Below are 12,863 nucleotides of genomic sequence, written 5' to 3' on the forward strand. Positions count from 1 at the left end.
CTCTTACCAAAAAAGAAATACATATATACACACTTTTCCTTTGATGTGTCTGCTACACGTGGGGGAGAAGTTCCACAATTTAGGCCAGAGAATGTGAGTTATAATAATGACAATAATTTAATGTTTAACATTCATTACATGCTTTCTGTATGCTAGTTGCTGTGCTGTACCAAATTCTTCATGTGAATTATTTCACTTAATTCTTCCAATGTTAGTGCAAATCATTACACTATTTATAGATGAGGAAGCTGATGCTAAAAAAAAAAATCAGAAAATTTGCCCAAGATCATTCAGTGTAAGTATGATGGTGCTAGAATTGGAACCCTTGCAATCTGATTCCCGTGCCTGGGACCTAACAAACAAGTAATTTCATTTTTCAAATCATCAGAAATTCAAGCTAATTGACCAGTTATGGCTTTATGTATCAGAGGCCCTTGGAACATTAGGATTTGGTAGCAGTAATGTAATGCTTGTATAAAAAAGAGGGGAGAGTGTTGCTATTCAACCATATTTAACCATTATTTTCTTCATTTCTTTAACAATATTTGTTGATCTGCATTAATATTGCAAATTGGAAAATTGCAGCAACTCTTTAGACAATTAATTTAAGAGAATGTGTTACTGATTTTTAAAAAAAGGAAACGGAGAGCCATTCGTGGGTTTAAGGTGAAGCAGGGAGGAGTTAAATAGAGGCAGGTGGCAGGGTGGGTGTCAGAACTGAATACCTAAATTACAATGTATATTGTTTGTCTTTATTTTATATATTTTGTAGTGTTACCCTTCCAATAAAAAATTGTCTTAGTTTTATTTATGGAGGCAGTGAGTTCAATTTGATTTGTGTTTTCAAAGGTAGCCTGTGATGAAGACCAAAGTAACTTAAATATGTTCTCAGTTTGAATATTATAAATCAAAATTTATTTCCATTTATTTATTGGAAATAAACTGAAATAAAAAGTTAGGTTTAACAGCATCCTGTATACCAGCAACTATAAAATAGGGCCATTCAGAAAAGGGCCATAACCTTATTTATCAAAAGAGGTGAAATTCAATGCCATTAGCAATAGTAATAGCTAGTATCCCAAGAATATTGAATATTCTTCGTGACTTATTAAGACGAAATAGAGACACCTATGCAGCTTACTTTCAGATATCCAAACACACTCACGAAATGATGTGGGCAAATGTTAAAAATGTTCCTCATGCAATGAATTTACGCACCTACCATCTCTTCATTGCACAGGAATGCAGAGGGGATTCCACAGATCCAATTTTAAGGCAGAGTCCTTTCATTGGAGTTCTAAAAATTTTTATTTGTAATAACCAGATGATAGCTCACTTTCTACTTTATTCTGTGGAGATTTGGCCTCATTATGACAAAGTAGATTTTCCCCATTCACACATATCCTTTTGTTGTTTTAAGGTTTTATTTATGAATTGGAGTGTTTTTATTTTCATGCTATACATGTTTTTTTTTTTTTCTTTCTAGATTAAATCTGTTTATTGAAACATACTGTTCGGATCCTGAGTGACCTAATTGGAGCCAACACTTTGCTGGGGAGAACTGTGAGATTTAGCCTGAATATTCATCTTCCGGAAAATTGATGTAGTATTCCATTCCTCTGTCATGGCTAATTCATGCAGAAAACTAGTATTTAATATTTACATAGGATTTTACTGCTCAGCAGTCATCATGCCCCAAAAATGTATTTGTTCTCAGTTCACAAGTTCACCTATTGATGAGTTCAATAAGGACCCTGAGGCTTTTCCAGTGGCCACCAATGGGGACATATTTCCTTGGCATGAGCTGAGGCTCCCCAGTGTGGTCATTCCCCTCCACTATGACGTTCTCATTCACCCAAATCTCACCTCCTTGGACTTCGTTGCATCTGAGAAGATCGAAGTATTGGTTCGAGATGACACCCAGTTCATTGTCTTGCACAGCAAAGATCTTGAAATCATAAATGCCTCCCTTCAGTCAGAGGAGGATGTGAGATACAGGAAACCAGGGGAAAGGCTAACTGTTTTGAGTTATCCTGCTCATCAGCAAATTGCCCTGCTGGTTCCAGAGAAACTTAGGGCTGACCTGAGATACTCCGTGGCTATTGACTTCCAGGCCAAGCTAGCTGATGGTTTTGAAGGCTTTTATAAAAGCACGTACAGAACTCTTGGTGGTGAAACAAGGTAAGAGGAAGCTCTAGCTGTTTACAGTCTTTTGTAATACTTTCCTCATGGGTTATGTCTCTACCAGGACCATGCTTCAGTAGTCATTTATGAAAAGTCAAAAAAAAAAAAAAAAACCCTGAAAACTCAGAAGGAGAAGCTCTACCATTCCTAAAGTAAGTCACAATAAAGATGAAAAGACAGAATGCAGAGGCATAAATTGCTAGAGGGAAAATAACCAAGAGGAAAGGCCAGTTTATGACTATGACAAGATTGACACGCTTATCTGCTGGGGGAAATGATGATGGGTGCAGAGAGAGCTAAAGGATGGAAGGCTTCTCAAAGGAGGTGAGCCTTGATCTGAGACCAAAAGGAAATGTGTGTAAGATCTGGGTTGGGAGGGAGGAAGTGAGATCATGTACTTTGCCCAGAAACAGCTTAACTCAGATCCAGGAAGCAGGAACAAGTCAGTTGAAGAACTGAGAAATATGGTCTATTCCATCAGCTCATACTGAGCACATGTTATGTGCCAGGCACCATTCTAGGCACTGAGTGTATAGTAGTGGGATATAGACTAGGAGTTTGGAATAATTTAGCTGAGTGGTCAGAGAAGTTCTTGCTATGGAGGCAGTACATTTAGACTGAGATCTGAACTTTTTTTTAAAGGAGACAATCCTGAAGACATCTAAGTGCACAGTGTTCCCAGGAAAGGCATCAGCAAGTGCCAAGTCTGTAAGGCAGGAGTAATTGAGAGATGAAGGCCAGCGTGAGTGAGGGAGAGATGTAGAGGAGAGAGAGGTCAGATCATGCAGACACTTAGAGCCTCTTGTTTTAGGCTTTGACTCAGGGACCACGGGAAGTCATTGGAAAGTTCTGATGTGATGTATGCTTTATAAAGATAACGTGTATGTTGACGGTAGATTATAGAGAGGAAAAGGTAGAAGCAAACTGGTCTTTCAGGAGGTCATTGCAGTTGTTCAGGTCAGAAAGGATGTTGGTTTGGACTGGCTGGTAGTGCTTCTTATGAAATGATTGAATTCAGCATTTCTTCCGAAGAAGGGTAAAACAGAATTTGCTGACATTGGTTATGTAAGGCAAGAGGAATCAAGGATGCTTCACAGGGAGGATGACTTGTTCCATGGCCAGGGTCCATCTCAGGGGTAAAAGGCATCTGGTTTTGGTGTTCTCCTCTTTTTACCAGTTGCTTTCAATTGCCAACTTGAGAAACCCCAGTACGATGGCTTTGGCACACAGTGGGAAGGGGGTGTCTTTCTCATGCAACAAGAAATCCAGAAGCAGGGCCTCCCAGGTTTGCTCCAGAGCTCACTAATGTTATCCAAGACCTAGACTCCTTTTATCTTCCTGCTTAGCCATCTTTGGCAGATGACTTTCCTCCTAATACAAGATGATTCCTGCACCTCTAGGCATCAAGTTCACATCCCAGGCAGGAAAATGGGGAAATGGGAAAGAGAGAAATGTTAAAAGAGACATTCCAGTCGAGTCTGACACCTTTTCCCAAGCTTTCTCATCCAATAATTCCAAATAGATCAGAATGGGTCATGTGCCCACCAAACTACAAGAGAATCTGGAGAAATGATTCTTTTATCCAAAGACATTACCTTCCTGAACAAAATCAGGATTCCACTGAAACTGAAGAAGGAGAATGGGTATTGGTAGGGATTTTAGCAGCTCAGTGTGTCCTCTCCCCTTCCCCACCCCAGGTGCTCACTGCCCTCTGGGACTCACGCACGCACCCCGCAGCCCCCAGCAGTCCACCGAGAACAGCCCTTCCCCAGCCCACTCTTGCCCTCCCCTTGGAAATGCGTTCCCCTCATTGTATCCTCAGTTCTCAGAGGTCTGTTCTCAGGTCTGCCACAGTATTAGATAGGAAAACTATCAACTTCTCACCGAGGCACCACAGGACTAGTGATGATTTATTTCACTTTCTCAACTGACAAAACCTTCACTTAAAGGAAATACATTTTAAGGATACCATTTAGGGAGACGAGTGAGACCAGTTTAATTCAGTTCAGTTGCTCAGTCGTGTCCGACTCTTTGTGACCCCATGAACTGCAGCATGCCAGGCCTCCCTATCCATCACCAACTCCCAGAGTTTACCCAAACCCATGTCCATTGAGTTGGTGATGCCATCCAACCATCTCATCCTCTGTTGTCCCCTTCTCCTCCTGCCTTCAATCTTTCCCAGCATCAGGGTCTTTTCCAATGAGTCAGCTCTTCGCATCAGGTGGTCAAAGTATTAGAGTTTCAGCTTCAACATCAGTCCTACCAATGAACACCCAGGACTGATTTCCTTTAGGATGGACTGGTTGGATCTCCTTGCTGTTCAAGGGTCTCCCAAGAGTTTGTTCCAGCACCACGGTTCAAAAGCATCAATTCTTTGGCACTGAGCTTTCTTTATAGTCCTACTCTCACATTCATACATGACTACTGGAAAAACCATAACCTTGACTAGACAGACCTTTGTTGGAAGAGGGGATAAGTTTTTAGAGTAGCAGCTTGAAAATTAACTCCTTTCCAGTGTGTCTCTCATAATTAACTGAAGGCTATTTCCAACTCTTCCTATGATTAACTTGTCAGCTCTCTTCATACTCAGTTACCTAGTAGGTCTTAACATGTAGGATGATTTGCAGGACAATGTCAATGGAATTTTATGACCTCTCTGTCTCTCTTTTTCTCATTTACACATACGTGTGGACACACACAACTTAAAATGCAAAAATAATTCAGTTGACACTAATTCTTTGAGAAGCGGGAAGTTACTACTTTGCATGCAGCACTAAAATTAATTGTGTAAATAGCAAAGAAAATCTTAAGCTTTTGACTTTTCCAGTGTTAGGCTTTCTAAACCAAAATTTCACATTAATAAAAATTATTCCAGGTACTTGGGATTCCTTTAAATGTGTAGAACCTGCTACCAAATCCAAGTAATATCAAGGTCCCAGATAAGATATTTAGATCCCCAGCCTTACTTTTCTGGTCTGAAGTGGAGAATTAAACTGGGGCAAAAATTATCCTAGCAGCTCCTCTTTATTTCTCTCCTGGTCCTTCTCACCCTTTCTCTGTCCCTTGAGATTTTCTATTCCGCCCTCCTCCTCCAGTGGAAGTACACTCTCTAGGTTTGCTTCCTAATTAAAGTCTTCAAGTCCGAAGAATAAATTTGTAATTATATCATTTCAAAATCTTCAAGGTGATGGAGTATAGAGGCTTGCCAGGGTATCTACCTACCTGTTATAGTCTGAAGACCGGAGCTGCTTTGCTGGCAAGTAGAGCTAGAAGTGTCTAAGGGGAGCTTGGGTCCTCCAGGAAGAACCTTAGCCCAGCTCCTGCCTCTAGTAGGAGGAAAGTTGAAGATGTAGTTTCCATTCAGAGCTGCCCAGGGATGAAGCTAAAGCTGGCACCTGGCCTGACTTCTTCCTCTTCCCTGTCCTGCTTCCTCTACTTCCTGTCCCTTTGGTAGCATGTTCTCATAAATCAGGGTCTGCTTCTTGAGAACACAACCTAAGACATCACTCACCTCACAAATATCCAAATGGCTGATTGAGATTCACTCAGGTTTAGTGATGATACTAAACTACTAACTTCTAGTCAATTTTGAAGTCAAATGGGGCATACCTGTTGAGAGGGTAATAGGCAGGAAGGTCAGGGGTCTCCAAACTGAGGAAATAGGCTGCAAGTGTCAGACTTTTTTTTTTTTAAATCTCTCTCTTAAGCAGCAGGAGGAAACAAACTACAAGTGTTAGATTTTTTCTTTCCTTTCTCTATACAAATTTAAAAAGAGGTTTCTTTTAAAATTCTATGTTGCCATAATGACACCTGATTCCACCTGAATTTAACTTTTCTCAAACCATGAGCTAACCAATGCATTTTTCTTATGGAATTGTTTTTCTTAAGCTGTGTTAATGAACTATGCATTTACCCTAGACTCTGTCTTCAAGTTGGTTCCACCTAAGACTCAGAACCAACTTGACAAACCAGTAAGTTTTACTCATACAATTGCTCTCCTAATCTATGTCAATGAAACCATGTATTTGCTTAGAAACCTGCCTTTCAAGATTTCATGGCCTGGAATGACTCACCTTTGTGCCAATGTTATCTCAAAATGCATGTTGTGGGTGAGGGGCCTGGTGTCACTCTGAGTTGTGACACATTTCCTTTCTCTAATTAGCAGCCTGCTAGTAGCTATATGACATCCAGCTAAAGACTAGCAGGGGGGCACTCTTTCTGCCCTCTTCTGATGTCTATGTCAGAAGCTTTCTCTGTCTCTTTTACACTTTAATAAAACTTTATTACACAAAAACTCGGAGCAATCAAGCCTCGTCACAGGCCCCAGCTTGACTTCCTCTCCTCCGGAGGCCAAGAATCCTGGTGTCTTTCACAGCTCAGCAACAACCTTTCACTATCTCAGCAATGTGTCAATACTAGGTAAAGATCCTGGCAAAGTCACGTAAGTTCTCAGAGCCTCAATATCCTTATCTGCCATAAATATGAAGACAGTCATGTAAATAGAGTGCCTGGCACAGTGCATTACTATGATTGGCAGCTGCTAAACAAATTTTACCTTCATTTTCTTCAAAAACTAAGAGTCACTAAGATTATAGTTTGAGAAATCAAACATATCACTTCCAGGTTTGATAAGCTGTGTTCTGAAAATAAAATTCTTTTCCCTTTCTTTTATGATTTCACTTGTGTATTCCGACTGGAACGGACTTCTTTTCACAGGACGATTGCAGTAACGGATTTTGAGCCCACCGAAGCACGAATGGCTTTCCCTTGCTTTGATGAACCACTGTTCAAAGCCAACTTTTCCATCAAGATAAGAAGAGAAAGCAGACACATTGCCCTCTCCAACATGCCAAAGGTATTCCCACTTTCAGAAACTTTGGGAAATTGTTCTCAAAATGAACTTCAGTCTTTGTTGTGTTTTAATATTTGCTTTGTTTGCAGGACTTAAGCCATTAATTTGTTCTTACTCCATCTACATGTTGCATAATAACTCCGATCCATCTATATTTTAAAATCATTCTGTTTGGGCATTTTTACATAAGAAACTTTTTGTTTTAAAGAAAGTGATTTATATTTTACTTGTGTTTATATGGAAGCAGTGTTCTTTTAAATCGGTGTTATTTGGCCATCGATGAAATTCAGAATCGCCCAGAACAGCACTTCTCAAACTTTAATGTTTGAGATCGTCTCAAGATCGTCTCAATGAGATCGTCTGAAGATCTTGTTAAAATTCAGGTTCTGATTCAGTTGGCCTTGCTGTGAGGCTCAAAATTCTGCCTTTTTATTAACAACAAGCTCCCAGGTGGTACCACTGCTGCTGGTCCAGGCACCACATTTGGAATAGTAAGGATCTAGAGAATGCTCCATGGGCCCATCCTGCAAATTCAGATCTAGGAGTCTGTGATAGAACTTAGAAATCTTTTTAAGTTCCATGAGTAGTCCTTAAAATTATTTATGAAAATTATTTGAAAATCATATGAAAAGTTACAAACTTTTTAATTGAAAGAGACCTCCGAACACTTTTATTTGGCTCATATTTATGCTCAAAATGCAGAGACTCTGAATGACACAGTAGACCCTTGAGCCTTATTTGATATTTCCTCACTAATGATGCACTTGCCTTTTTTTTTGCTGTTGAACGAAATGTAAAATATTTCTCCATTGCTACCTAGAAAGTTGGATAAAAATAGAGGCCCTCCTGACAGTGCATCAGGAGGATGAGCTCAGAAGCAGCCGGATCATCATAACCCAGCCAGTGACTCCAGCCCATTTTCCTCTCTGCCCTCTTCAGTGATTGTCTTCTGTGGATAAAGTGGGAAAAATGAGTCCATAAGCTTTCCCCCAGATTTCTGTTTAACGCTGGAAAAGTTTTTGCTTTGAAATGCTTGCAGAGCAGATCAAGGGGGAAAGTAACACACTCCACATGACATTTATCCCGCCGTTTTTTTCATGATCGTGCAGACAGCAATTTAATTAGCCTACTCCCTTTCAGGTAAAAAGGATTTGCTGCTTAACTCCAAGTCTTCTTTTTAGTGGAATGTTCATTTAAGGGCCATTCAGTCTGTTTCCTGGCAGCTTTTTATTAATATATTTTTTCACATGAATCATCATGGAGGATAAAGTAAAAATACAAGTAGTAATACCTTTTAATTAAAATGTGATACAAACATAAATTGTCATTTTGTTATATTAGAATTTCAGCTTTCTGAAATGTTCAGAATTGTCAGTTTCTCACATGTAAGAAAAATAAGTGAAAAAAAATTTTAAATATTTTATATAATCCTTGAACTTTGCATTGCTTCAGTTGACTGGGCCAGTTCTCTGGATCATGCTTTTTTCAGCAAACACTGGCTTAGCTTTCTGCTCCATATTGACATGGCCAGGCTTCCATGGTTATTCAAAATAAGGAGAGAGAGAAAGAGCTGAAGTAATGCTATGATCATACTCTTCAGATAATACCTATGGCCCTTAAGATGGGTTGTGGACTGGTGAGAAGCAACACAGAAATTCTCAGTTGGTTTATTTTAGAAGAAAAGAATACAAGTTAAGAATACAAGAAAGTGAGGCAGCCAGCCAAGTGCTAGGAGAGGCAGTGCATATCTTTGGGGCATTCCTTTGTCCCCTTCATTTCTTAAAGGAACACACGCCTGCTGGTGACACTTGCTATGTAAGTAGAATCCTGCTGAAATTGAGAAAACAGCTAAATCCTTCTCTAGCAACAAGTGTTTTATACTTGGAGCTTACATCACCATCCTGGAAGAACTTACACTAACACTGCAAACAGTTCTATTTAAGGCAGTGCTAATCTACATGGGTGACTCCAGGTTCCTGAACCAAATCAGCCTCTATGGGCTACTTCTCAACCTGGGAGGAGGAGATAAATCAGAGGGAATGCCCACCTGTCTCCTCACCAGCTCTGCCACCAGCTCTCCAGTGTCACAGACCCATTTCTCCATGGTCCCACAAGCTTTCTTCTTCCTCTCCTCACCCATCTACATGCTTGACTAAATGGTTTTGCTGCTGAGCTTGGTCAGAGGACCACAAAAATAGTGTCCCCTCCTCAGCCCCTACCATAACCTTTCATCTGCTAGGGGTATGTATCCGTAGAACTGTGGTTCAATCAGACTCCTTACAAAGGAGACTGTTTTTGGAAAAAATTAACTTTCAGATAGTGGTGAAACTTAAAGCCCTATATATACTACTACCTTTTCAAGGGTACTTGGTCAGTGTTTTCTACTTTATTGGAACTTAGGAATTGAATTTTTGATAAAATTCTGTAGAATCAAATTCTGTAGAATTTAATAGCACAAACATTTGTCATTGACATAGGCTAGGCAGTTTGTGATAATCCTTCAGGCTATTTTTTCTCACCAAAGCAAACTGCAGTCTTATACAAACACACAAAATATGCTTAATAATCTATGCTAGCACTGCCACAACCCTGATGCCTTAAAAGGGGTTTGGAGAGGGTGAGCAACAAGCCCGTTGAAGACTTGTTACCAGTTTGAAGAAAGTGGTATTTTCAGATAACAGGATCTGTGTCCTTTCAGAATTCAGGGGCATTGTACCATGGTGAAGACCATCTTTGGAACCAGCTATCCGGAGCAAGTAAAGATAGAATTCAGTAATTACTCAGTGAATTTGATGGATGCAGCTGACCAGTCTATAGACTTAAAACTTTTTACTTCCTCGGTAGATGGGCAGAAGCTTAAATTACTAATGACCTCCTTGGCCTGACTGCTTTCATGGCTGAATCAATGAAGCAAAGATAAAATAAGACTATGACTCAAGCTGTCACAGCAAGTGCCAGAATGAGCAATATCTTTGGAGTCACACAGCCACATCGACATCTTGGTCCTACCGTGAAACTAGCCGTGTGATCCTGGGCAATCATTTAATGTTTCTGAGACTCTGTTTCTTCACCTGTGAAATTATACCTACCTCATACACAAATAATAGGAGGATTAAAAGATGATGCAAACCATCCAGCACAGCTCTGCTTCTCATTTCCTTCTGCAACAGATTTTATTTATTATATAACAAAGGGAAGGGGACTATTCTCTGGCACTTTTGCTTACAAGTACAAATGTTGAATTGATGCCAGTGTTGGAGATGATTGCATTTCAAGAATGTGGAACCGTCTAAGATATTTCTATGCTTTCAACAACAAAATAGGCATCATTTTCAGATTCCTAAAGTAGCACATCGTGTCTTCGAGGAAGTCTAGAGATAAAGGAAATAGAGGGAGGCGAAGCCACAGAATGTTGTGAAGAGTCCTCTAATCTATATGGGCATCACGCAGAGCATCAAGCTCACCTCTAACTTACATAGCCTATGTCATAGGCATTCTTGTAAAATACTCCAGTTCTCAAATACCGATTCTTTCCCTTCCTGTAGGTTAAGACGATTGAACTTGAAGGAGGCCTCTTGGAAGATCATTTTGAAACTACTGTAAAAATGAGTACCTACCTTGTAGCCTACATAGTTTGTGATTTCACTTCTGTGAGTGGTACCACCTCGTCAGGGGTCAAGGTGAGTTTGAGTTCTCATTTCATACACAGTGCAGGATAGCGTCCTGAAGGCAATGAGCTGTTCTTTAAAATTTCCCCCCTTATTATCAAAATACCATGCTTATTTACAAAAACAGAGAGAGATAAAAAATAAAATAACCTGTGAGCACTACAGGGGCATATCCTGGTGTATTCCAAGTGTTTTCTGTAAGTCCGTCAGTATATGACTGGATATAATAACAATATATACTCTATAAATCTATATATACTTTTTACAAATAATATGCAATTATTTTATCTCACCATAATATGCTATAAAAATTAAATGGCATTAAGTATTTTTCTATAATATTAATGATTGCATAGTATTGTATTCTAATGCATAGAGGTACCATATGGAGTTTTTTAATCAGCATCTTATTCTAGGACATTTACATTGTTTCCAATTGTTTTCTATAATTTTATTTCCTTAATAAAAGGAGGTCTTCATCATTTTTAGAGCGTTCATTATTTACAAAAAGTTACAATACCCAATAATTGGGGCTTCCCGGGTGGTGCAGCAGTAAAGACTCCACCTGCCAATGCAGGAGAAGCGTGCTCGACTCCTGGGTCAGCAACACCCCCTGGAGGAGGGCATGGCACCCCACTCCAGTATTCTTGCCTGGGGAATTCCATGGACAGGGGAGCCTGGCAGGGACTGCAAAGAGTCAGACAGAACTGAGTCACTGAGCACAAACACACACAGTAAGTATCTGATAAAGCTTTGTGACTATCAATGAATACATGAAAAATGAAAAAGAACCCCTTACCCTGAGGAATTGTTACAGACCCAAAAATATATTCAAAGAGCCATAAAAGAGTGCTTATGAAAAATAGCAATAAAACATCGATTATAATTTCCATACATACTAGACCTATGGATACGCAGATATATATTATCAGCAATGTGTCTACATACATCGCTGCACACAGATATATAGGTAGACAGATATAGGTGTGTGTGAGGTCAGGTTGTATTTTACTTTAGGGGACAGGGTCCTGTCAGTTTCCTTGGATTCACACCCCAGCTGTACAATTTTCCATTTGTGTGACTTGAAGCAAGTTATTTAATCTCCATGTGGTTTCATTGCTTCATTCCTAACATGAAGAAAATAGCTTCTATTTCAGGAGGTGGTTGAAAGGACTAAGTTAGATTTTACAAGTTTGACAAGTGTACATTTAGCACAGTGCCTGGTAAGGTACTGTGGCCATTAATATGTCTTTCTTATAAAATTTCTGAGGGATTTCAGTTAATTTGGAGCATGAAAGCAGATTATGAAATGAAAGCAATACTGTACTTGAAACCCAAGAAAACTGGAATCTAACTTTATTTTTTCCACTTACTAGCTAGTAGTTACCATGTAGGGAGTCAGTGAACCTATCTGGGCATTTTTGAGTTTAAAGAAAACATAACAGAGGGTGGTTTCAATAAGCTCACAAAGGCTTTTCCACCTAATACAATTGTGTTTTATTGAAAGTATTTTGGTGGTCATCATTTTGGAAAGCTAATTCTCAAGTGCTAGAATACATGATAGTGATGATCTGAAGTGAGCTCTCGTGATGTAATAGGTTTATATAGCTTGAAATGTACGGATTGACACCTACGGAATGCGCTGTAACAGAAAACACAGGATTGCTTATAGTTTTCAAGAAGGACTTCTTCTTTAATACTTTACAGAACATCTTACCCCCTGTTGACAACATGTTTAACGGTATCTCAATACTTTCTTGAAAAATACAGTCTCCATTTTCGGGTGAAGGTTGTTAGGAATGGGGTCATGCCAAGGAGCTGTCATTCAAAGATCGTTCTTCTCACCGACATTTCCCAGGTGTCCATCTATGCATCCCCAGACAAATGGAGTCAAACACATTACGCTCTGGAAGCATCACTGAAGCTGCTGGACTTCTATGAAAATTACTTTGATATTCACTATCCACTCCCCAAACTGGGTAGGTTCAAATTCTAGATCATTGTCTTTACTTTTAGAACTTGCTTTGATTTCATCCCTCTTTATATGTGATTAAAATGAGCACTGAGGAACTTCAGTTAGCCCAGAAAGCAATAATTTATACCTGAGAGATGTCTTTGAGTGTAGAAAATAAAGTATTTATGAGAAGCCCAAGTACTTG

The 12,863-nt window shown here is 39.5% G+C and overlaps 1 protein-coding gene across 1 annotated transcript in view; it reads left to right on the forward strand.

Moving 5' to 3' along the window:
• Positions 1 to 12,863, forward strand: part of ERAP2 (endoplasmic reticulum aminopeptidase 2) — a 43,760-nt gene that overhangs the window by 611 nt on the left and 30,286 nt on the right. Inside the window, exons 2-5 of the mRNA XM_061152065.1 lie at positions 1,487 to 2,181; positions 6,901 to 7,039; positions 10,582 to 10,716; positions 12,563 to 12,683. Of these exons, the coding sequence (XP_061008048.1) occupies positions 1,625 to 2,181; positions 6,901 to 7,039; positions 10,582 to 10,716; positions 12,563 to 12,683 (952 nt within the window). The 5' untranslated portion in view covers positions 1,487 to 1,624. The remainder of the gene's footprint in view (positions 1 to 1,486; positions 2,182 to 6,900; positions 7,040 to 10,581; positions 10,717 to 12,562; positions 12,684 to 12,863) is intronic.

This window comes from Dama dama, chromosome 9 (assembly GCF_033118175.1).
Source record: "Dama dama isolate Ldn47 chromosome 9, ASM3311817v1, whole genome shotgun sequence".
NCBI classification, from domain to species: domain Eukaryota; kingdom Metazoa; phylum Chordata; class Mammalia; order Artiodactyla; family Cervidae; genus Dama; species Dama dama.